Source organism: Magallana gigas, chromosome 9, assembly GCF_963853765.1.
Source record: "Magallana gigas chromosome 9, xbMagGiga1.1, whole genome shotgun sequence".
Lineage (NCBI taxonomy): Eukaryota > Metazoa > Mollusca > Bivalvia > Ostreida > Ostreidae > Magallana > Magallana gigas.
The window spans coordinates 7,295,810-7,323,629 of NC_088861.1; the positions used below are offsets into that span (position 1 = coordinate 7,295,810).

General features: G+C 33.7%; 1 protein-coding gene and 1 pseudogene across 1 annotated transcript; one reads left to right on the forward strand and one right to left on the reverse strand.

Annotated features, from left to right (window-relative positions):
• On the forward strand, positions 1 to 27,760 carry LOC136271792 (uncharacterized). Its single transcript, XM_066072300.1, has 3 exons — positions 1 to 761; positions 1,718 to 1,846; positions 26,019 to 27,760. Exons 1-3 carry the CDS (start codon positions 2 to 4, stop codon positions 26,414 to 26,416), a joined length of 1,287 nt encoding a protein of 428 aa, XP_065928372.1. The 5' UTR covers position 1; the 3' UTR covers positions 26,417 to 27,760.
• LOC136271367 (uncharacterized) lies at positions 20,971 to 22,828 on the reverse strand (annotated as a pseudogene).
• Positions 27,761 to 27,820: the final 60 nt, after the last annotated feature.

The window sequence follows — 27,820 nt, forward strand, 5'->3', positions numbered from 1 at the left end:
TATGGATCATTTTTCTCTACAAAGCATAATGATGATGTTGGTTTGTATAATAGCGATTTTTCTAAGTTTTGCGCGTGCAGATACCATTTCGTCGTTCTTAACAGATGGGGAAAATAAGACTTCAACATCATTGGAGGTAAAAGACCAGGAATGGAACGACTTGAGCATCCTCCGACAGATGATTAACCAAGAGACCGTCATCCGCCTTGCTTTGGTCAAGAACGTCCATGCACTTGTTAGCGACGTTTACCTAATGAAGAAAAGTTTTGCGGCAAGTGAAACAACAATATCAGGATTACAGCAGACGATTGAAGCCTTGAACACTCTGGTATACTCTCTTCAAAAGGAAAATAGCGAACTTAAGAGCAGTAGCATAATCAGCCAGACCAGAATGATGGAGTTTGAGACAAGAATACAGACATTAAACGAAAGTGTTTCTTCTTTACATGACAAATTAGACATCAATCAGATGGAATCAGACGAAAAAAGACAGGAAATGTTTAATAAAACCAACAGTGTCATTGCCGATATCAAACTAGAACTAAGATATCTTTCGGTTACCTTGTTCGACTTCAAAGAACATACGGATATGGAAACTGAGTCGAGAGATAATAAATACGGAGAACTTGAACATTATTTCAACTCTTCACTTAAAGAGTTGAAATCTGAAAATTTTCAAACCAAGAACGATGTAACTAATCTCACAGCAAAAGTTCAAAATGTAGAAGATTCTCAAAGTGAGGTGAAAGGAGAACTTACAGGTAAGTAGATGTACTTGTTATGTATATATTTAAAAGCATTTCAATAAAATGGTAACGTCAATGCGTTATAAAAGCAATAAAATGTTATTCTGATTCATTTTTGTCAGTGACGCTATAATTGTAACTTTATTCCTCATTAATAACCAAAAAAGTGAAGGCATTTAAAATAAAATGTTTTTTATTTGTTACAACATTTTTGATACATTTCAAGTACTACATTAATTCGTACATGTATGTATTTGTAGATTTTTATTTGCCAATTTAGCTATAATTTAGGCTTTTTGCAAGCTCCGAACTTGAAACTTGTAAATAAAAATGTAACACCAATTATTCAAAATTTCTTGAATTTACTTCTTATTTAAAAAAAACCTAATATGAAGTAAAATTATAGTTCATTTCTGTGTAAACTTTCTTAACGTGTCAGTCGGTCACATTAATTAGAATAAGAGGAAAATGATCATCGCAGGAGCTTATGGTTTGACCTTTGCCTTAGTTCCTGTTTATGATTTCAGCGAAATTTCTGTCTCAAAATAAACAAAAAAGTATTGTCAAAGGGTTTTGCCATTTGAACTGAGTAGAAGAGACGAAATATTTATAGAAGCCCTTTCAAGGTTCATCATTTTCACTAGCCAAGGGTTTAGGATCCAATGCGCTTCTCCAGAATTGGAGCGGATCATAAAACCTTGGATAGCAAAAATATAATTTACATGATCTGTGACTAAACAAGTTGATATTTAATTTTTTTTAACTATAGTCTGTCTTTCATTGTACCGTGAAAAAAAAAATTTCGGTGCTGATTTTATCACAAAATATTTCTCCGTCACGAATCATAATGATTAAACAGTAATTAAACCAGTAAGTTTGTTACAGGGGTCAGTGAAAATCATTGATTATAATACAAATAAGAATATATTATTATTTGTATGAATTAACTGACGAATATTATATATCTTCAGAAAACCTTAATAGAACAGTCACCAAGTTTGAAACCCAGTTCAAAACGTCAGAGTATGAGCGTCTTAAACTGTCCTCTACTGTGTCCTCCTTGGAAGTTGCTCATCTGAACTTGTCTAAATCAAAATGTGGTAAGTTTGTTTTAAGAATTAAATTAAAATAAAATATAATTTTTTAAGATTATTTATGTTCTTGTATTCGTTAAGCATATTTGTTGCAAAATGATATTTAAAGGGAATTATATACTTAGACAGACTAATGTTAAGTAAAAAATAAAGAAGAGGCCCAATGGGCCACATCGCCAACCTAAGCAACACTGGTTTTATATGGGCGTTCAAAGGATGTTGTGCCATGTGGCCCCTCGGTAGATAAACCAAAAATGAATATCCGAATTTTACACTTATTTTTGCATATACTTAATCTTTGGCATATTTACCTTTATATAATACCATTTTTACCGAAAATAAGATCATATGCAATATAAAGAAGTAAATTTTCAGTTGGCGTTCACGGTTAACTTCCAGTTTCCTTTATTATAACCACCCTATCACTTTATAAAACGATTAAAATACATGAGAGCATAAAGGTACATATTCTACCTCCACTACTTACTAGTTATTGTATTTTATTTTTAAAAATCCTAATATATGTGAAAAAAGAAAAGTGTACCACGATCAATGCAACAGAATGAATGCGCTCATAAAGATGTCCTACTTTCATATTTTTGGTGACAAATACAAATAATGACATCAGTTTCACGCAGTTAAGTCATTAATTTGAGCAGATTGTTTCGTATTGTATGAAAACAATATTCTATTAAAATGGCTAATTTACCGGTCTACACATAAACAATATAAATTTCAAAATAAAGACGATGGTTCCTCTCAAGTAAAGATAAACAGAAACTCAACATGCTAAACGAAAATCAAAACAAGCTAAAACCACCGTCACTAATGAAAATGTCAACGCATTAAAATATTTAACGTCAGTTTACTTCACATAAACGGCACAAATATATTTTAAATGTTTTAAATATTCCCTTTCCACGTTAACTATTGCACAACAATCAAATTCATCTTCGTTCAACTTCAAGATGGTTGCTTCTAACATAGACTGGTCCTCTAAACTGGTTTTTGATACATGAAATATCGAACTCGAATTTAAACTGATTGACCCCCATTCTCACTGTCTTATTTTCGTAAAGTACTCAAATTTGAATAATAATAAGCCCTTAATTTTTGCAAATTATATTTATCACAAATTTTTTCCTTGCCATAAGGATGATTTATGGTAAAAATACGTTGAATTTGACTCAGCAGTTTTTGAGCAGAAGATTTTTAAAAATGCATACCCTTTTTCTACAGTTTCGAGGTTTTCTCCGCTTTGAATGAAAATCGGTCTTCCATATCTGCAATTTATATTTGCCTTCCTATAAGTATGCTTTGTGCCAAATTTGGTTAAAATTGGCGAAGCGGTTTTAGAGAAGAAGTTCAAAACGTTAAAAGTTTACAGACGGACGGACAGACAGACGGACGACGGATAAAATGTGATCAGAATAGCTCACGTGAGCTTTCATCTCAGCTGAGCTAAAAATACCGTTCAAAACATGTCAAAACATGTCACGATCATAAATAGAGGTGGAACTCTTTAAAAATTAGATGTCCTACTTTTATAATTTTGGTGACAAATATAAATAATGATATCAGTTTCACGCAGCTAAGTCATTAATTTGAGCAGAATGTTGACCACATTGAGGAAGTTTTCCCGTCAATTTTTTCTTTGACACGTCAATCAATACAAAAATTATCTTCATTTCTTAAATCCTTATATCCGTTATGATAGCAAACCGTCGCATTGCGCCTCCGTTGTTTACTTGCCCTGACTGACTGTCTATTTTGAAATCAGAAGCAATTAATTGAAATAGAGGAAATATTCTCTAGATATTATTCCTAGCCGGTCAATATCAAAAAAATATTGATCGGTCAATATTTTTCGGACGAGCTAATATTACAATAATTGACTAATCGTCTATATAGAGTTATAGAGTGAAAATATACTACTAAATATAACAATAGTTAATATTCACTGAATATTGAGAACGACTCGTGATAAATCAATTATCGTTATAAGTTTAACTAATGATACACACCAATTGTGTTTTGTATGTGTATTACATGTAAGAAATGCATGATCATATATTTTTATATAATGCAGTATTTTTTATTGAATATGTAGACATCATATGTATACATATGTAGACAAAATCAGAGGGTTTGTTCCCGATTTGCACATATTTCAAAATTTGGTAAAAAAAATGTGTGCGAAAAAGAAATTTGTTCAAGTTAAATAATTACTTTATTACTATAGTCTGTATCATAGTAATGCAGAGATTGAATAGGTATGGAGGGTTAATCGTGTTCAAAAATCCAGACATGTAAATCTAAATATGCAATCGTGTTGGTGTGTGAGCCTGAGTATAAATGTGTATAATTCTGATTGTGTAACTCGGGCATAAACAATTTAAGATTTGACTCATTTCCTTCGTATGGTGCACATTTTGCATCTTGATTTTTTTTAATCAATTTAACTTTCAACTTTGCACATTTTCAATACATAGTCTCTGCATTTGTACCCGCATGCTCGGAAATAACACAACCGACATGTTACAAATCGCTACAAGTTTGTGACCTGATATGGCAAATGTTTGCTGCAGGAAAATGCATGCCAAAATAGATCAAAATAAACATAATATTCAGTTAAACTGTTTTAATGAACAACGCTATTTCTCTGAATCGAAAATATCATTTTTAGAAATAAATATTCAAGTATGATTGAAACTGGAATCATGCAATTGCAAACTACAATGACAACATAGATTCTCATCTTAAGGATACTGGCTTAAACAATCAAGAATTATACTTGAAATTATATTGAAAGACTGTTTCCACACTAAACTAACACACGATATTCCACCTAGTATATGGTAAACATGGACAATGATAAGGAGGGTTATTCATTTTCAGACCCTTATAAGATTGACCTTCTTAACAATTACTTATCCTCTATTACCTTCTTAGATGACAGCAACCATGAACTTCCCATTGTAGGATGTAGATGTAATAACTCTTTTTCAGAAATAAAAATACAAGAGCATTATATTACAGATTACATATCTATCATTCCAGTTAACAAGGCAGTTGGGCCTGATTGCATCAGACACAAATTGTTTAAATCATGTAAATATACTATCTCAAAACCCCTATGCATATTATTAAATGAATCATTATCACTTAAAAAAATTTCAAGACTTTGGAAATTAGCACCATTCTTTTATTGTTTAAGAAAGATGACCCTTCTATAACTTCAAGTTATAGACCAGTTTCCTAATCTGTTCTGTTTTAGCAAAATATTTGAAATAATTATTTTTAAACATGTATACAATAATTATATGCCTGGTCATTCAAACATGTATCAACTATTAGAAATATACCACCCTGTTGTATAAAGTATCGATGAAGGCAAATGTTGTTGCATGGTGTTTTGCGATCTTTCAAAAGCGTTTGATCGAGTGTGGAATATTTGTATAACTTACAAATTAAAAATGTATGACATTATTATTGTTATTGTATGTGTTTGGTGTGGCTGGAAATATGTTTTCTGTATGTAAATTTTATGCTGATGATAACTCTTTACAACAATGCTCAGTTTAAATTAATCTTTTTGAGCAAAATCTTAATCATGATCTCAAAATATTAGTTGATTGGTAAAAAAAGGGTTGTTAAAATTTAATCCAAAAAACCCCAAAACTGTAAATTTTTCATTTGAAAAAATGTATATCTTTTTCCTAAATTATTTTTAGAAAATTATCAACTAGACTATGTTACTGAACACAAACATTTTGGTATACAGTTATCTTCAAACTTACATTGGTCAGCATTTTTAAAAAGGCTTACAAAAAACTGGAGTTACTTTTTGTAAAAAGCTAAAATGGTCTGTTTTAAGGGATATTCATTCTATCGCAAATGTATATATCTTTCATCAGACCACAATTAAAATTAAAATATGCAGCTGAAATTTTGGGCTGATTGTACAAAAATTGGCATAAAAAACTGGAAAATGTTTTAATTATATGCTTCAAGAATAGTAACGGGGCTCACAAGTATTGTTTTAAAAAACTCAATATATTTTGAAACAGGTTGGGAGCCTTTGAAACATAAAAGAAATGGAGCTAACAATGCACAATAACTTAGTACCTACTTATATGCAAAATATTGTACTTGATACAAGAGGCAATGTTTTGAGTTAACAAATACAACTGGGAACTCTCTTGATTATTCTGTTCCAAAATTTAGATTATAAATATTTAATAAATAATTTATACCTGATAAGGTCTGAAGATGGAATGCTCTTAGTCTTAACAAAAGGGATGCAACCTCAATTAAAATATTTTTCAAATGTTTAAACAATGATAGGTCCTCCCTGTCATCGGCATTGAGTGATAACTATTGTTTATATTTACAAGTTTATTTACATTTTTACAACGAACACGAATTACACAAAATATAAGAAACACAGGTAATATAATATCAAATGCGTCCTCACTCTTTAACATCCAAACTAGTTTCTTGTCTCCCACGTGTTCCCTGGGCAAGGGCCTACCAATTATCTCTCATTCCGCATACTCACCCATAACTAAATCAACTGCTCACTTTCGTCACTTATACCTCTATCAGGCACAATAAACAAATTACAACTACAGAAATTATTTTACAAATGATAAACTTATGTTAGTTTAAACAATATTTATTCATTATAGATTCAAGTACATTTACATGATGATAATTACAATTGTAAGATCGGGAAACAAGCCATAGGGCTTATATTAATCCCTCTCTTGCATACACTGCAGAAATGAGAGGTGTGAAATGAAATGTAAGTACAAGGAACAAAATAGGAAAATGTGTCAAAAGTCAAAGTTGGAAACACGTTTTATAAGGTAATGAAAAAAGTCTACAAAATAAAATATCATGAAAAGAATATTACAATATATTCGTTGGTTGAACACCAGAACAGAAATATAGTATACATAATCACGTGTTAATGTTCAAACACATCCATACAAAAAAGAAAAAGTAGCTTTATTTCTTACACCAGTTATGTGTACGTTTTCAGTAAAAAAAATTAACTCAATACATGCTAACACATCGTAGAGATACCGTAGGATTTTTGCCGATTTCCATTAATTATTGTCATAAATATAAATATAAGTGGTGGGAATAAGATAAACAGGCAACCGAAAAAAAGTATTATTATTGTACAACATTCTACGTGATATTATGATTGCTGAATCTTTTACTCTCAAGTATAAATCTTTGTACGGTGTGAACAATTTGTTCATTTTCTACAATATTTAGATAATTAGATCCGTAGAGTAGTAAGTTATGGTCTGTAGAATTTGCAAGTGTGTTTATTGTTGTATTTCGTATTGTAGCATATTTTAGACAATGCAAAAGGTAATGATCAGTGTTTTCTACTGACCCACACGAAAAAAAAGGGGATGGACAAAGGTTTCTGTTAAACATATAAAGATTTAAAACGTAGTTGAGAGTGGAGTATTTGACCTATGCGAGACCCTTTATGATAGTATTCGGGAACGGTTATCTTGTTTTTGTTTAGATATTTTTTGAAGCTTAGTATGGAAGAATTGTTCTGTACATTGCTTGGTATTGTGTTCCAAAGTCGTATGGTATTGGGAAGAAAAGAGTCATAATATAGCTTAGTTCATGCGTAGATTTCTCGTATTGAGTTAGTGCTTCGTGTATTATGTGATTCATTGGAGAGTAGCTGAGTCTGCAAAAGGTTAAATAGATAATTGGGAACTTTGCCGTGAAACATTTTAAACAAAAGAATAAGCCGATGGTCTTCCCGACGCTTAGATAAAGGAATCCAGCCTGTTTCTTTGTATAAGAGAGTTTTGGAGGCTAGTCTATTACCCCCTGTCACAATTCGCGCCGCTTCAAGCTGAATGTTCTCGATTTTTAAACTAAGATATTCTGGTATATTATCCCAAATATTATCGGCATATTCCATGACTGGTCTAATAAAGGAGAAGTACAATTTTTGAAGACTATTTCTATCTAGTATATATTTTACCTTACGCATTAGACCCAATTTCGCGTATGCTTTAGATAGAATTTCATTGATATGCAAGTTCCACGATAGATTGCTACTTATAGTTACTCCGAGGTGTTTTTGCGATTCTACATCTTTGAGATGGACATCGTCGATTATTAATGAGGGATGAAAAGGTTTCTTTAGTTTAAGGGAAATAGTCATACATTCCGTTTTGTTAGGATAGAAGGATACCAGCCATTTTTTCGACCACTCGTTTATTTTTTCAAGGTCAGAGTTTAGTAAAGTTCCGGACGTAAATGGATTTTCAACAGTTATGTAAACTGAAGTGTCGTCGGCAAAAAGTTTGATGTTGCATTCGATATCAACCACTAGGTCGTTTATGAAAATAAGGAAGAGGAGTGGACCTAGAATGCTGCCTTGTGGAACTCCTGCTTTGACATTCATAAATTCTGATCGAGATCCGTTAATAACAAGACATTGTTTTCTATCATGGAGATAACTGCGGAACCAAAGTAATAAGTTTCCTCGTATACCTTTTTTTTCAAGTTTATACAATAGACCTTTATGCCAAACCTTATCAAAAGCTTTACTGATATCAAAGAATACCACTCTGATCTCTTTGCCTTGATCAATAGCCCGATAAAAGTCGTTTGTTATACATAGTAATTGATTTATTGTGGAATCATTTGGACGGAATCCAGATTGTTGTGGAATTAATATGTTATTTGAATGAAGATAATTATATATGTGCTTAAAGATGCATCTTTCCATACACATTCCAAGTACACTTAACAATTAGATGGGTCTGTAATTACTCGCAATATTAGCTGATCCTTTTTTAAATACTGGGACAACATTTGAAGTTTTCCATAGACTCGGGAAGGATGAGTTTTGAAGGGAAAGGTTGAAGAGTTTAGTAAGAGGATATGTAAGTTCTGATGAAGCTTGTTTGAGAAGCATTGGATTTAGGTTATCAGGGCCGGTAGCTTTGCTAGTGTTTAACATTTGTAAAGTGTCCTTAACATCTTGAGAAGAAATAACGATTCTATCGATAATGCTCTGCGAAGTAATATTTGGGCTATCTGGTAGATCAGTATTTTCGTCATTGACCTGTGACTGTAAACAAAAATATGTATTGAATATAGTTGATTTTTCAAAATCGTCGCTTGTCGGTGTACTATTTTCATTTAATTTGATAGGAGGATAAGAAGATTTGTTAAGTTTTTTAATATTACTCTTTTCAGTAATGACCACCATTCTTTTTGAGACAGGTTTTTTGATTTGATTTGGTTTGCTAGTTTTAAATAGAATGTTTGTCTTGCATTCCTTACTTTGTTTACACATTCATTTCTAGCTTTTCTGTACTTAGCTCAGTCTGCTGGAGATTTCGGTTTTTTTGCTTTTTTGTGCAATCGTTTGCGTTGCCTTATTGCTTTGCGGACTGCATTGTGCAGCCACGGGGGTCGCTAGGGCGATAAGTGATTACCTTATTTGGTATATATTCTGACGCAGAATCTAGTATTTTATTTGTAATTTCATTACAGACTTGATTTATATCATCCAAAATTATACTATCCCAATCTTGATTTTGCAAGCTGGTTTTATAATCATTAAAATTTGTTTCAGCAAACGACCAAGTTTTTCTTGTGAATGTCCTTGTGTTTGATTTGGGAAGTTTTAAAACACAATATACAGGACAGTGGTAGCGTGTAGTGCTAGGAAGTACATTTTTACACCCACCTCAAAGAAATCAATCTTTTCCGTATCGTTTACGATTAACAAATCCAATATGGTTTCGGAATTTTTTGTAAAATGTGTTGAATTTGAGATTAATTGAGTCATTCCTATGTCTTTAATAATGCCACTAATTTTGCAATTTTTTGAGTTGCGGAGATTGTCATTAAAATCGCCCGTGATAAGTACATTTTCTATGTTTGTGTTTTTGGCTTTTTCCATAGAATATGCAATTAGATTCCATTTTTCCCTATCGGCATTCGGTGGACGGTAAAAAGTTCCAATAAGAATTTTTTTCTTGTAAATTAAGCATTCGACCCAGATGCATTCGATTTGGTTAACTTCTAGATCTGTTCGGCGTTTACATATTATATTACTATTTACATATATCATCACACCACCATATCTATCGTCTCGTCTATCGCGCCTAAATGGCTCTTGGAAGCCTTGGATCATTAAAGTTTCAGAAGTTGTATTATTGTCTAACCAAGTTTCGTTTAGCGTAATAATGTTGAATCCCCCAAATTCTGATTGAAATATATCAAGCTTGTTACATATACTTTGAACATTGAGGTGTATTAGAGTAACTGATTTCTCTATGTATGCATCAAGAGAGTCTAGAGAGCTGTTTATCATGTTAATCACTGGGGGGCCTGGATTTTGTTCAATGTCGCCGCAAAGTAAAAGTAAAATATAGATAATTATTGATATTATTGTCATTGTCCATGTGAGTGATGATGTATATTTATGTGGGGGCATGTTAAGGCGGGAGGCGTAGTATTTCGATTCGTTGTTTGATTTTGGTGAGTTTTGGTTATTACGTAGCATTATGGTCGTGTATGTAGGTAATATGCATAATATTAATATGATTAGTGATATTGATTTTGGTCCAAACTTAAGTAGTAGGTTGACCATCAAAATAGTAAGCAAATTAAGAAACTCATTATTCTTTTAAGCACCGGTGTATAACCCTGTCCGGATCCTGTGTGTGACACTATTTACTGGCATGGTTTAGGTAATTGGCGTGAAAAATGCATACATGTATAACAATAAAAAAGGGGGGTTACACAGGATCCAGAGCTGACAAAAACGGAAAAGTAATACAAATTTGATATGTAGAACAGTGACTTCACTTAAGGTTGATACTCTAGGTTTCTTTTGTGTTTCCAACTCAATATATAACCAAAGGAAAAATAAAATAAGGAAAATATGTACATTCAAATCTAAGTAAACAATTGTTTTCGTTTGAGTGCTGTAATGAAGGGTTTGACTATAGACAAAGGATTTTGTTTGTAATAACTGTAACAAACTTATGAAAAACTTAGAATTTGTCAAGATTTAGTGATGAATACGATTTGAACAAATACATAAATGCTTTTCACAATATAATATAATGAGTGGATCTTAGGATCCGAAAATACCAAGATTTTTACAACGATCATGTGCGTGGCAGTTCATGTGCGTTAGTTCACCATGAGAAGGATTTAACCGTCCGCTGTTTGTCGTCCTCCAATGTGAGCAAGGAAATTGCTCATGTCTTTCGGGTTAAGGATCTTGTGTTTGCGGTCGTGAAAATCGATAACGAAGATTTTTCCGTCCCAAACGAATGTTGATTTGGCTTGTCTGGTTTTAACGAGTTGCCTAGCCTCTTAGGCTAGCTTATTTCGGGTTTTAGTAAGGTCTTGGTTTATGGCGACCTTGTCCATGCCCATAACGTTTCTGAGGTCTTTGCTCGTAATTTTTGATACGGGCAATGATTTGCCTTGGTTTTGTTGGATTTTTTGGTCCCACCCGGTGGGACACCTCAATGTCCGTCTGCTTTAGGGGAACGTCGAGTTTCTGGGCGATGTCCAACAATACTTGGTCGGTATCCTCACACTCCTCGGATACGCCGGAGACCCTGACACAACTGCGTCTGCTGTACATGTCTAGGTTGTCAATCTCGTGCTTGAGAGCTTCATTTTCGTTTTGTAATGAAATAATTTGATCTTTTAACGGTTCTATAGCGTTGTTTAGCTCTGTAACCAAGAGACCCTTGACAGCTACTGCTATTCGTTGTACATCGATGTCTGTTAGTACCGATTGTTGGGACTGCTGCTGAGGCACACCCACCCCCACCCCGTTTGTGTTTGGTGGAGAGGACAGAAATGTCCCGGGATGTACCATGTGTGCGAGGTGTGGATGATAGGGTGACATTGGTGTAAAGGAGCCCTGAGGAACTTGGTTGGGGTCCTGCATGGATCCGTGCAGTGACATGGCTGGGGTTATGTTCATATGTTCTTTCGTTTTTTGTGCAAGTGAGTTGTGCTTGGTGACGGTTCAGAGTCAGAGGAGCGGAATTCCGATCGTTTTCGCTTGGTTGTTGCTCGAGTTTATACATACATATGATACACAAAAACTACACAAAGAAGGTTCACAGTACACTTTTGTTTTGTTTTGGTTCGCTATACGCTTTGCTGGGCACTGTTGTTCGAGTTTATCTTCACCCAAAAACCATGTTATACATACTACACTTGGACATATAAATTTACATTCGGAACGTCCAGAGGATTAGTAATAATATACATGTATATCTTTCTTCAATTATGTCTTCATCTTAAGACATAATCAAAACAAGTTAAGGACAGCGACCAAGGGTATAAACAATGAAACAGTGAAAAGCGTGCGTGCGGGGGTGAGCGTAGACTCACCTGGCTAAGAAAGTATTACAGGTGTTCGGGTAGAATACACTATAAATTCCATGCGAATCTTTAAATGTATGTCCATTAAACACAGTCAATGCAACATTCACCCTTCACTATTAGGCACAAATAAGTAAAACTTACATATTTCTAATTTTCTCAGTCCGTTGAATATCCCACTCTCACCTTTCTAGCGCATGCGCATCAGATGCGCATCAGAAACTTATGTTCTCTCCCTCCCCCTTCTCTCTCTCTCTCTCTCTCTCTCTCTCTCTCTCTCTCTCTCTCTCTCTCCAACAATCTGTAATGATACTCTTGGGAAGCAGGGCTACAACGCCTGCGTCGCGCACCTGCACCCTTATCAAACCTTTCATACCACATCTTTCACTCAACTTTTATTAATGATAATTAATCCAAGGGGAAAGTCCTGTATCATGTTAAAGCCTCAGAAATATCTTTCATTTGTAAAAAGATTTTCAAACATAAATCAGACACGATGGGGACACAACTGTATTAAACGAGGCCGGGTCTAATTTGTTTCTGTCCTAGATTTTTTAATAAAAATTTTAATATGAATTTATACTGATATAATTATTTTTTTTAGAACAAAAAAATATCAGACATTTACCACATCGTTTGTATAACTTCTGCCCTAGGGATTTCTTTTCTTTGTTCCACGTATGAAAGTTATTGCTAAAAGACATCAAATGATCTTTTAAGGAAAAACCTTTTACCTCCTGGTTTGTTCCAGGGGTCTTATCAAAGTTTTTATTTGCATGCTCAATTTCCCTCATTTGCCGGATGACGGCTTTTTCCCATTTGATAAAGGCGGAAATGGTGATCTTTATAGTATTATTAAAATAAGTAATAAAAAGATATACAACATCACATATTAATCAAGGGTCATAAATATTTCATACATGGTTACTGTCTTAAAATACATGTATTAAGCTATATTTAGACGGGGTAAGAAAACGTGACAGAGGGCTAGGTTTGCTGAACCCTCATCACGTTTTCGATCCGAACCCAAATATAGGTTATACTTCAAGGCATTTATATCTGTTCTTTAATATAATATCAATTTTACGCCTCGGACGAGCTATTTCTGACAGAGTTCGCTGAATATCTGCAGTTGAAATTATAACGCCAATGCGTTAACCAAGCTTGATTTTTTTAAAAACATTTCTGTTACATCATCATTTGTTAAACCCGGTCCAATAAATCTCTTATTGTCTTCCACCCCGTCCAATAAGTACGGAAGCCCATTTAGGACCTATCCAAAAATATTTTTGAATTTGATATAACGAATTATTGAATTTGTTAATACGAATTTAAATCGTTATAACGAATTGTTGAATCCGTTATAACGAATTAAATTTGTTATAACAAATTTTAGGAATTCGTTATAACGAATTTAATCTGTTATAACAAATTCGCTGAATTCTTTATTTCAAATTTTTAAATCTGTTTTAACAAATTAAATTTAAAACAACGAATTCTTGAATTCGTTATTTCAAAGCTTTAATTCGTAATTTCGGTTTTTTTAAATCGGTTATAACATATTTTCACCCAATTTGTAATAACAAATTTCATGTTTTCGGGAACAAATTTAACGGGGCGGACTTCATTTGTCCCATATCGGCGTACGACGAAACGGAGAAATGTTAAATGAAGTAAACTGGCGTAAGAAGAAAAGTGGAGGAATATATTGTCCCAGCTGTCGCTGTAACCATGGCAACAGATGTAACAATTCCAAAAGACACCTTACTTTATCGGCTTTGCTAGATTTCCTACATAGATAGATACAACATATTTAAGAACTGCTATAAATGTAGCAACGCATTTTCACCAAAATATTGTGCAGGATATACAGATACACGGGTTCTTGCCCAAAATTCCAAAATAATTGTTTAGTCAATGCTATTAATTATTGAGTATGCTGATTTAGAAAAGGGTACATGCAGACCAGCCATTGTCGAACTTATGTCATAGAATTTATTTACCAGAATTTAATGCAAAAACCGCATCGAAATCGATGCAAAAAAAATGGAGTTACGCCTCTTCAAAGTGCCTTTTTTTTACCTCTTTTAGAAATCTAATCAAGAGAAAATGAAATTAGGCGATAACAAGGCTTCAGTGACGTCACGAGGTCAACACTAGGGAAATTTCCTTACAAAGCTATACAAAATATATTCAATTTTACAGCAAAAATGATTGATATATGTCTGATGTTTTGACGTATCTAGTTATTTAAAGTGATGTAAATTTAGAAAGTTGTATCCGTAATTATTTTGTTACAGTCAGATTTCTTTTTAAACGATTTCAAAATTTGCTATTCTAATCGCCTTTTACCGATGAATAGGATATCTTTAAACGCTTGCATGGGCAGATTTATGTTTGTTCATTATTCATATTTATTTTGGTCGGAGCGTGTTCAAATCCAATAAAGCTTGAAGGAAGTTATGATAGATTTGATATGCACGCTCCGACCGAAATTATCACCTCATAATATTCAAAGAATGGTGTCTTTTTGCTTTTAATTATATTATTTCAAATTTCTACACTTCAAAACAACATTTCAAAAACACTGGGGTTTTTTTTCAAGCGTAGCACATGTTGTGTATTATTGCAGAAAATACCGTTTTTCGGTTATGCTGTACATGTAGGACACGCCTTTTTTGTGTCGCTCATTTTTTATTAAATAATTGGGCCATAGGTTTCAAAATTGATTTGTAATGTTATCACAGTAAAGGACACTTGAAAAATATAAATATGATATTTTATATGACATAGCCAGGCATTATAACCAGGATGTGCGCATGCGTGAACCAACTTTCCATCGGGATTGGTAAACGTTTGGGAGGAAATTCGATAGCTTCTTGGAGAAACTTCGAACTGATGATAGGTGCCAAAAAACAAAAAACCGCGACTTTTAAATCATATAGTCATTAAAAGTGATAGGAATGATATGTACCTTTGGTTTACACTAAAAAAAGTTAATTTAATATTTGCGAAGACAATAAAGGCAATGTTACAGAAAAACAATAGACACGTAGCTTCAAACGAGTGGGTTGGTGGGGGTGGCAGGGAGAGGCCTGTCCCCATGCAGTTGTCCCCCCCCCCCCTTTCCTAGCATTTTCGAAGCATGTAAAAAATTGAAAGTGACTGGGAGGAAATAAACAGTGAAATTTAAGTTTGAGGTAAACTTAGCATTTCTATAGCTACCCCCACGGTGTACGATTTTCGAATTTTTTAAAGACTTTTTTTTGCATGTCCAAAATTGTTTGGCGATTCTCCCATACCACCCCCCTCTTTTCACTTGTTTACGATGCCACCTGCCTGAACTAAATATCACGGTTTCCTTACATATACCAGTAAAAAAGAATTGGGTTTATATAAAAACCAATATTACTGTATTTCATGCAATATACCATTCACCAGGTTCTATAAACACCTACGCTTAAATTCAATAAAAAAAAAATCAGGGTTAGAAAGGGAGGGATAATTTATTTATTTTTATTTTTTTCAGGGGGGGGGGTGTTTGGGGAGGGGTAGGGGTGGTCAGAACACCGACCCCATGTAGCTCTATCCATAACCCCTCACCAAGGTCTGTGTGTCCATCACCAGGGTCTGTATACCCATCACCAGGGTCAGAGTACATATTACCAGGGTCAGAGTAAGTACTACCAGAGTCGGTGTACGTATCAACAGGGTCTGTATAGTTACGCATAACCAGATTCAGTATACCCATCACCAGGACACCAGGGTCTCAATACTTATCGCGAGGGCCAATGTGTCTTTGAAATCCACGTACCATCACCAGGGTCTCAATGCCTATCACCAGGGTCAGTGTACGTTTCACCAGGGTCTATATGCCTATCACCGGGGTCTGTATACTAGTATTAATAGGGCCAGAGTGCACATCACTAGCGTCTGTATACCCAAATCCAGAATCAGTATACCCATCACCAGGGTAAGTTTACCTATAACCAAGGTTAATGTACCCAATTACGAGAGTGTGTACATGTATACACGTTACCAGAGTCAGTATACCCATCACTTGGGTCTCAATAGCTATAACAATATAGGTTTTGAGACCCTGGTAATAGGCAGACCCTGGTGATACGAACACTGACCTTGGTGATATGCATTAAGACCCTGATGATGGGTTTCAATGACTTGGTGATGGGCACACAGACGCTGGTGATACGTACACTGACCCTGGTAATAGATATAGACATCCTGATAATGGTAATACTGACCCTGGTTATGGGTATACAGACCCTGGTGATACGAACACTGACCCTAGTGATACATACACTATGCTATTAAAACATTTAAAAATCCTAATCCGTGGGGGTATGGGGAAAAGCGTACCTTTAACTTCAATTCTACAGTTTATTTCCTCCCTTTCATTTCAGTTTTTACCTGGTCCCAAAAACATTAGGGGGGGGGACTCCTTGTTAATTTACTTTTTATATGTAAATTAAAAAAAAATGTTTGCTGCAAGAAAGCGTGTGCTGAAGGGGGTATTCTAGCTCTTTCCCCTGTCCCTGCTCCACTCCACACCCCCTCCCCCCTCTGATGCTAAGTGCCTGTTGTTTTCCTGTAACATTGCTCTTTTTTGTTCTCTCAAATACTAATATTTATACAACATTTTGGTGTAAATCTAATGTACACAAAATTCCTATCTCTTTTAATGAACATTTATAATGTAAAGAATCTGAGGGAATAAGCCGTTGCAAATGCCCACGACCCTCTCATACGTCTTATAAGAAGTAATAAACGTACGAGTTAACTGGGCATTTAAACGGTGGACAGTATTGTCCAAATGAAAATGTCCAAAAATGCGAGAAAGGGGCAATCGACATATGAAAGGCGCAAATGCGCTTAAATTTTGTAGTATTTACATATACTAGTATTTTAAATTTAGAATAACAATCACATACTCATTTAAAGAGTTAAAATACAAAAATGTTGATTACTTTCTAACAATATTTAATTTACTAATTTACCTCAGTCATCGTATACAACCCCTAACGCAGGGGAGTCGACAAAGAGTATGCGGGAGTCGATTTTTCCGCTTCGGAGACAGAAGAATTTAGTTAACTCTTTTTGTAGGTATTCAAAACAAGTATTTAAAAAAAATATATACAGTGGCGCCGGAAGCAAATTGAAAGTGGGGGGGGGGGGGGGGCTAGATTTATAAAAAAAAATCTTGACAAGCAATAAAAAGGTCTTTACTATGTATAAATTTGCAAAAAAGTGGGTGGAGGGGCTAAGGAAGACAGCAATAGTCAAACCAGTAACGTATAACAAGGGGGCTTGTTATAGGTCACTGGTCAAACTTTGTGTTGGTCATTGGTCCTAGTGGTCTTTGTGTCTTTTGGTAGAACTACTATGCTTTTTCTTTCACAACAAAACCATTTGTAATGTGATTTTCCTGCCGATACAATTGAAGTGAAATACATGCCTAGTTAATCGTTGAATTTTCTTTAGGCGCATACTGTTCATTTGACTTAGCTTGTATTCTGCATTTTGTGAACAATTACATGCTTTTGTCCAGCGTATGTCCTTGTTATGTTAACAAGACTCTCAAGGATTAAAAGATGGAACGTTTTATCTTGCCATTTAATTGTTTCTTGCACGCACAACAACGATTTGTTTACAATTTGAAATCGTGCAATCTCAAAGAGAATAACATACATTTTATATTTTATAAAAGTAGTAGAAAACGCAAATCAAATATTTCAAGTTATTATAAGCACATTTTTATTATTAAGAAAAAAAAAGGAAAATTACATTTTAACAATGTATATTATTAAGTAAAAAAAAGAAAATTACATTCTAAGGATGTAAACAAAAATATAAAAAAAAAAACCATAACGCGTACGATTCAAACACCCACTTTTACAGTTACATTTGTTTAAAGAACTCCTCGCTTACCACAACACCACCGATTCGCTTGTTTAGAGGATATAATATAGCTGATTCTATTGTTATCAGTTTTACGCAAACGACTGGACTTAGTCATTTAAAGACCAAGCTTAAAAATTAAAAGAAGAAAACTTACTTTTTACCATAGAGTGGGTTTCGTACCATTTTTTGGAAAATTGAAAAAGATAGACGTTAATATGTGTTAACAATATTCGTTCTTTAAAAAATGGTACGATCATCCACTATAGGAAAAAATATAATTTGAACATCCGATTTCTATATCATTTTGTTGCCAAATTAGCATATAACTATTTTGTTGTCTTAATATCAATTAAATGTAAAGTTACTTTTTGTGTTATGGCAGCTCTGAATGTATTTGATCACATATGTTAAATAAATGTAAAGAAATTGAAATTTGCTAGAAATAAAATATTATTTTTTTTCAATGAACCTATGTGGTTTTTTGCCTCGGCTTATTCCCCCACATTCTTTCGAATTTTCCTATACGTTTTTAAATTGCGCAAATATCTGTTCGAAGTTCCTCCAAACAGCTTTCGAATTTCCTCCCAAACGTTTACCGAAAAGTCGGTACACGCATGCGTACATCCTGGTTATAGTGCCTGGTTGTACTATATAAAATCAAAGTGCTAAAGAACTGATGGAAGTTGATTTTATCGATTATTATTTATTTTAAAATCAATGATATGTTATTTTGCATGGCAAGTACTTTCCCATATGTATTTGAATAACGCACATTTTTTATAATATGAATTCTTCCACATGAATTTCGTGAAAACCGAATATAAATCATGTTGTATAACATTTAAAGATCTATTCTATCAAACTACGTATCAGTAATCGGAATAGTTATGAGAAATTTTATGGATCCAAGCAAAATTGAACTCTAGTCTCGTTTAACAAGACTCTCAGCTGTATCCGTTAATCACCGACAAGCAAGAGAGACTATCTGCTTGTCGGATATTTACGGAGACAGCCGACCGTCTGGTTGAACGAGCTCTGGCGTAGGAATATATAAGATGTACGACTTCAAAAATTATCTAAATTGTTCGTACCATTTAAAATCTTACTATTTACAAGGTATCTATAAACAAGTTTCCTTGAAAAACAATGCTAAAGAACTCATTACATCGAATTTATCGATTAGAACTAAATGTTGTAAGCAATGTAATTAGGTCCAAACACTGTTTCACTTTCGGTTTGCCTGAGTAACTGCATACATGTAGGAGAGTTGATTAAAATCAACCCCCCAAAATAGCCTATTCTATACATCGTTCTGATGGAAAGTTGGTTCACGCATGCGCACATCCTGGTTATAATGCCTATCTACATCAAATAAAATATTATATTCATATTTTTAAGTGTCCTTTACTGTGATAACCCAGCCCAATAATTTCATAAAAAACGAACGACACAAAATGGGCGTGTCATACAGCATAACCGAAAAACAGTATTGGCTGCGCTGCGTAATAATACATATTAGCATGTGTTATTCATTAAAAAACAGTGGTTTTAGAATGTTGTTTTAATGTGTAGAAATTGGAAATAATATAAATATAAGTATTAAAGTAATAAGGAATCATTCTTTGAATATTATGAGTTGATAATTTCGGTCAGAGCGTGGTCATTTCTATCATAAATCCCGTCGAGCTTTATTTGATTTGAACACGTCCCGGCCAAAATCACCTGAGACTAGTAATACCCAAAGAATGATTCCTTATTCTTAAATCAATTTTATTCCAGACCGGTATTTTTTTAAGTATGGCGTAATCTCACGGTTTGGTGATGTAATGAGATGAAAAATGCAGTTATATGTTAATAAATCAGCATGCTCATTGATTGATAGCATTAATTAAACACATTTTTGGAATTTTGCACAGAAACCCGTCAAAACAAATCTGTATAGATTGTATTTTTGGTAAAAATGCATTGCTACATATAGTTCTTAAAAAATTTGTTTCTATCTATGTAGGAATTCTAGCAAAGCTGATAAAGTAATGTGTCTTTTGGAATCGTTACATCTGTTACCATGGTTTCATTTACTTCATTTAATACCAATTCGCCATTTAACGCCGATCAATTGATCGGCGCATTTCGTCGTACGCCGATATGGGAGAAATGAAGTCCGCCCCGTTTAATTTGTTCCCCAAAACATGAAATATGTTACTACAAATTGGGTGAAAATATGTTATAACCGAGTTTAAAAAACCGAAATTACGAAATAAAACTTTGAAATAACGAATTTGAAATTCGTTATTTCAAATTTAATTTGTTATAACGAATTCAAGAATTCGTTAATTCAAATTTAATTTGTTAAAACAGATTTTGAAATTTGAAATAACGAATTCAGTGAATTTGTTATAACAGATTTAATTCGTTATAACGAATTCCTAAAATTTGTTATAACAAATTTAATTCGTTATAACGGATTCAACAATTCGTTATAACGATTTAAATTCGTTTTAACAAATTCAAGAATTCGTTGTATCAAATTCAAAAATATTTTTTGATAGGTCCTAAATGGGCTTCCGTAAATAAGTCACCTTTAGCTCTCAAAAAAGTTTTAACTTATTGGACAGCTACAGGTAAATTTAAGACCCAAAGAAATAATGACACAAGATTTGCTTGAATAGGTTAAATTCAATCCTCAAAAGTTATGAGAAACACAGAAGTTCACCATGAGCGTATGCACAGTAAATTTACGAGCATTCCGAATTGAATTTCACATTTATGGTAACATGTGCGTCTTTTTAAACGCATGCGGATACTGCCGGACATTTACAAGTATGCGACACTAAGGGTTGATCGGAATCTCTTTGTTTCTTGGTTGGTGGACTTCCTAATTTTTGTCCTTGTACAATGTCGCTCACGCGCTTTTTTTGGTCCTCAGATGTTCGTTTATAATTTCTCACTGACAGTGATCTGTGACCGGTTTTCTCAGCGACTAATTGTTCATCCACACCTGCCAAATACAGCCGAGTAGCGGCCGTAGCACGCAAGGAATGGTTAGAGAAAAAACCTTCAAATCCCGCCATCTTGGCGACGGTTTGTAGAAGCGGATGGACACCGACTGGGGCGTCGTCATACCATTTGTCTGGACTGGAAAATTTGCTCGGGCGCAAATAAAAGGCCGATGACTTTCCGTTATTGGGTCTGCAAAAGGATGAAGCTATGTTATTATGTGTTGTCTAATTATATTAAGGTTTACAAGAGAACTTTAAATGTATAGAATAGTGTATTAATTTAAGATTACCTGAGGCTGATATACTTTTCGTACAGGGATACAATACATCTCTCAGGGTATGACGGGTTTTCATAAGCACTTACAATTTTTGGAACCGTTTTTCGACTTTTTAATCCTCCAGTTATATATTTGAAAATGTCTTCTCTGTGCTGCAGGTATCGCCTTCCGTCTACACGAGAAGTTTTCAAGATCAATTGAGAATGTTCTATGATTTCTATGTTCTTGGCCAGCTCGCAAAGCAAAATTTAGTCCAACCAAATAAACCATCGTATCAAGAAGTTGATGTGCGTTAGCGCTACCACAAATATTCCTTCCCAAAGTATGTTTTCTTGTTCTTCTGTGATAATGAGAGCCTGTTTTTTGTTGATCCCTAAACCAAGTTTGGACAGCTCTTTCATTTTTGCGTATAGAACAACACACAGGTCGGAAAAATCGGCGTCATCAAGAAGGAAAATGAATTTGCTATTTGTGCGTAAATGGTGTTGTATTGAAACAATTATTTTATAAAGTGTATTTGGTTTGTAATTTGTACCTTTCAATGTTTTCAACTCAGTAACAAATGAAGACAGTCGGCGATTAAGTTCTTTGTCATTTCCAAGACCGGTTTTTGTATTCTTCTTCCAGCTTCCCTTGACTCAAAGAGCCGCATAGCCCATTTAGCTTTATTTCTTGTATTGACCGGAATTGCACTTTCCTTGAGATTCTTTAATTCCACATCGGACAAAGGGGCCAAAAATCTAGGTGTTTTCTGCTCACCTGACTCGGCTGTATTTGTCTCAGCATCTTGTGAAGCTTTCACGAGCATTTCGTCAGAGTCGTCAAAATCTGATATATCCGAGTATTCTTTGGACTTCACTGTCAAAAATTTTAAATCAAAAATTCCCATTTTCTTGGTTTTCTTTCTCTCCTGTAATGATTTCGTCCAGTATATCGTTAGAATCACTCAAGTTTTGTTCACAAAATGAACTCTGTGTTACGAACTCATACGCGCTTATCGAAATGCAACACTCTATGGCCAAGCAAGTGGATCTATATGTTTAATATTTATAACAAAAGAAATTCCATTTCAACTATACGTACATTTTGCACGATAAACAAAAAACAACACACAATAGGCGAACATATTGGACAGTGCCAGGTAAGGTCAGTAAGACGTAACATTTGGTCGGATTCGAATACAGTGAAATGTTTAAAGTAAGTTATTAGCCTCAAACTGCCAATTATGCTAGATATTAGACGATCCTCGGCGCTTCGCACCTCTGACCGTCTAATATCTAGCATAATAGACAGTTTTCGGCTTAAAACCATTACTTACATATAACCTCTAACTATCGAACTCTGACCTGACTTTGACTAGGATTCATATTATTAGTATATAAAAAAGATTTTAGAGCGTAACCCTCTAAATAACATGCATGAATCATCCAATCAGAGAATATTTATTTATCCCTAAACTGACCATCGCCCAGGTAAACGCCCAATTATTCACCTGCGTTAATCCACCAATTGTTATGCTAGTAATTACATTAAATCTTTTCGTGTCAAACACACTTGTGAGCTGAAACCATGGACCTTAAATCTTGTCTTTCTAATAAGTATATCTCATAAAGCTACACTTGATGGTTATTTTTGATGTCCTATTTCTTTGTTACAGTAAATGCGTTTGATAAACATTAATTGACATTCTATCACATCACAGTCAGGAGGAATTTTATAAGAATTAAGAAGAGTAAATAACGTTATTTACCAAGAGGCAAAAAAAATTAAAATAGAAAATGTTCAAAACCTGTAAAAAAAAAATACATATTACATGATGGTAATATTTTCTTTATTGGGCCGAGCTCTATACTTTAACACTTTGTTGCATTTACTTCAAGATAATAAAAATGCGTGTATTGTTATATATTTAAACAGAGTCTTTTGTGGAATGTTCTAGATCTAAAAAAGATATCTGATGCCGATCAATTTCTTAACTCGCATCTTTTGTAAACATTCTTTTGATATAATGTACACCGAGCTCACAGTTTATATTTCCGAAAAATCATACTTCCTAAAATATGTTGTTATCAAGAGATGATATGATGTAATGATACCTAATATGTTTAAAGCGCTGAGCATAACTAAGCGCTTTATTGTCGTTAGATTTCTACTTCCGATGCATCAAATAACCGCCCCTTATGAGCAGAAATATACATCATTTAAACTGGTTAGGGAACCAGTTTTAGGGGTTTACGCACATAGTTCCTCGGACTATTGTAAATATAAAGTACGTGGGCTAGTGCGGGGCTTACGTGCATCATTGCAGGGGCTGCCACGCAATATAGTGCCTAAACAGAAGTTAAAATATAAAAAAAATCAAATCAATTCTTTCTAACTAAGCTTGCACAAAGTAAATTTTCTTTAGAACGAAGCTAGGTAATTGTTTTTCAGTATTATCAGTACTTTAATTTTGTTTATTCCGTTCCCATTCCGGCGAATACGGCATGCCTTTTTTAGAGTGTTTATGCCGAATTAGTCTTCCTAAGACGGTTAAAGAGTTAATATAATTCAAAGTCTCCGGTTCATGCACTTCCTCTCCTTTGTGATTGGTAGAAAATACATGCAGCATAATAAAATAGCGTAGCAAAATAATCAAACAAGTATCGTATTCCCGTAATATTTCCTCACAATGTCTTTTAGATTGTATAAATTGTGAGCCTTAATAGAAAAGAGCCTAGTTGAGAATTATATTTCCTAGTAAATAGTTTACTAACAACTTGACTCCTTTAATTACGTCATCATTAAAAAAAGTTATGATTTAAAAAAATACTACATCGTGATACAAGTATACTTAAACATGACTTGTAAGATTCCATATTAATATGATTAACAAATGTTCGTGATTAGTTCTTGGTGTATACATGTATCAGTCGCTTAATTTTTTAACAATAACACCATGTTTTCTAATTAAAATTATAAAAATATATATAAGAATATGAAAAAAAAAAACCAAATCGGTTCTAACTGAAATAATATTTATATCTATTGATTCAGTTTATGTAAATATTCATTAAATATTTGAAATCATATTAAAATGCTCTACCAAGGTATATAATACTCTATTGATGAGGCTACATGATGTTGCAAAAATTTTGATCAACCTTTGCATTAAAATTGACCGAATTCTGCTTCTAAAATGCATCAGAAAAAGGTAAATCTTGTATAAGAAGCAGACTTTAGTCATGATCAAAACACTATTCACACCTATTGTTCTGTACCTTATTACCAATGTGTGCAAAACGGAAACACATCAATCAGAGGCAAGCAGTGTTTGAAAATTAAATCCCCTCTTTAAACAGAAAAAAATTGGACGGTGTTTAGGGTTAAGATATTTCATTTTGTAAAAATGTATACAATTTTTTTAACATAGTATGAATGCTACAATTTGTAGGATTCAAATCTGAGGAGACAGTACGACTTGAAACAATTTTCCGATCGGGTTCGGTATTTTTGCACTACTCATGAATAAATAAACTTTCGGAACATTACAAATTTCTCAATCAAATAAATCTAATCATTTCATTGGAAATAATAATTACGTATAACCCATACATATTTACATCACAACGTGTTGCAGGGTTCAGCTTTCTATACTATTGCGCATGCGTATTTACTGTAAACAAGACACATGCAGGGCTCGCGACGGATTCTCCTGGACATGTTTGTTGATAGAAATATGTCTTTTCTACTTCTTTGAGGTATTAATTGTTCAAAGTTTTTGTTTTTAAAATAACCACAATTATTATTTTGTAAGCAGGTATTTTGTGTGTTTATCACAGGAGTTGCTACAACCTAAATTCATTTTTGTATGTGAGGCCCCGTGAGGGGTCATTTGACATATTTATGTCTTGTCATTCTAAAATGATCCGAAATTGGTAAACCATTAATAAATAATCGAGAAAGTGATGATATGTTTCATTTAGAGAGCCCCTTTTACCTCGTATACAATGATGACCGTAGTGGAACAAAGATCTTGTAGTTTTCAGCATGTGTCAATTACTGTCAATGGATTTCACATGGTACAAATAAACGATAAAAGATTATTCCGGTTTGTACGACCTTAAGATTTTCAGAAACTCATATTTTCGTTAATTAGGTATGTGGAAGGAATTTTTATGTATTTCAACTATTACAATCAACTTTATTTCTTATTTCCTAACGATACAAAAGGTAAATCTGAAGTTATTCAAACATGTGTTTTCAGCTGTACTGTCCCTTTGAAAGACAACGGAATAGGATATTATAGATAAACATTACTTGCTTATCATTATTATACAAATATATATATTTTGATGAAAGGTAAGTGAATTTAGCAAGAAAGACGTCAAGATTGCAATAAGAAATTTATAAATGAGTGATGCGGCTCACTGGATATTAACTTGATTTAGCTATCAACTAACGACGTGAATACATGTAGTTAGGTATTTTAAATTGTGATAATTTATTTTGTATGTAACAAAAAAATTATGAGTTTAAACAATGTACATGTATTCTTATTGTTTAATGCTTTTGTAGATGTATCCAAAAGAATAGGATTTACTGCCACAGTATCGTCTGCCAGTTCTACCTGGAACAGCGGTACTCTGGTATTTGATGTGGTCGTCACAAACGTCGGGAACGGATACAACCCAAGTACCGGGGTATTTACCGCTCCCATGGCGGGAGAATATGCATTCTTCGTCAATGTGCAGAGTTACAGTAATAAAATCATATATGCGGAAGTCGTGCTGAATGGAGTAACTAAGGTCCGAACAATGGCGTATAGTTATGCAGGTAATGAGTATTACGAAGCAGGACCTAACCTAGTGGTGTTAACTCTACAGAAGGGAGACAGAGTGTGGGTCAAGCGTTACTCTGGTCAGGGTTATTATATTGACGGTCCTTTAACCACATTTTCCGGATTTCTTCTCTAATATGTTCATTAAAAAGGTAGATAAAGAGTTATTCCAGTGAATATTGAGATATTCAACCAATTAGCCATACACTGTGTGAATAGTCGCATAAGCTTTTATCTGGTGGTTAAAAACTACTTTAATACCAACATGATTTGAATTCAAAAAGAGTACATTTATAAAGCGAACATCCCTTTAAATACTTTTTATTAAGTTATAAAAAAACACAGTGTCAAATTGCTTAAATGAAATATAATTTTTGTATTTATGTAGTACAATTTTTAAAACTTATATTTATAACAAGTTACATACAATCGGAACAGTACTACTTGATGATGATAACTCTGTATTACCTCAAGAAATATTTATGTGTCACTGTATGTTTGAGAGTATATGTATTACTGAACAAGAAGTAATTGATATATTATCTATCTTTCCTGTTAACAAAGTCATAGGTGCACACCTTATTTGTCATAAAATGTTGAAAGCTACTAAATTTACCATTGGCAAACCAATACATGTATTTCTATTGTTTAACCGCTCACTTACAGAATCTGTTTTTTCCTATTATGTGGAAACAAGCTAACGTTACTCCACTTTTCAAAAAAGACGACCCGTCTGTTTTTTCCAACTATGGACAAGTTTCGTTTTTAAGTTGCATTGGTAAAGTCATAGCCAGAACGTATTGTATTTAAGCATTTATATAACTTTATTCACAGAAATATTATGTTTTGTAAATACCAAGCCGGATTTTTACAAGGTCATTCTACTGTTTTTCAATTATTAGAAACATATGATCATATTGTTTGGAGAATTGTGGAAGGGAAATCATGTTGCACGGTGTTTCCTGATTTGATCGGCACAAAGGACTTTTATATAAATTAAAAATATATGGTATTGGTGGAAAGGTGTATATTTGATTGAAAAGCTACTTAGCGAATCGGGCACAACGAGTTATGTATAAAAATATAATTTCTTCTACTGCACCAATTCATGCCGGTGTACCTCAAGGCTCCGAACTTGGACCACTGCTATTTCTAATTCATGTAAATGCTGTAAAAAGATTTTGTATATTGTTTACTGATGATAACTGTTTGCAGTATTCATCAAAATGTGTCAAACCTATTCAATATTGTCTGAATCATAATAAATTTACATTCAGTGTATATTTCCCTTTATGTTTGCATTGGAAATCTGCAACGTTCAATTTTCTATACTTGGCTAATTCATGCGCCAGGAGCACAAATACGACCGTTTTCATGTGTTTTGAGTATATTTATTTTTGTAAGATTAAATGAAACTTCAAATCTTACATTATCAATTTGTCATGTACTTAGGAAAAGCTATCATTAATATATATATCTACTCCTTAATAAAAAAGATTTTTCTCCACAAAGTGTTTGGCACTAAATGTTTTGTCGCGAA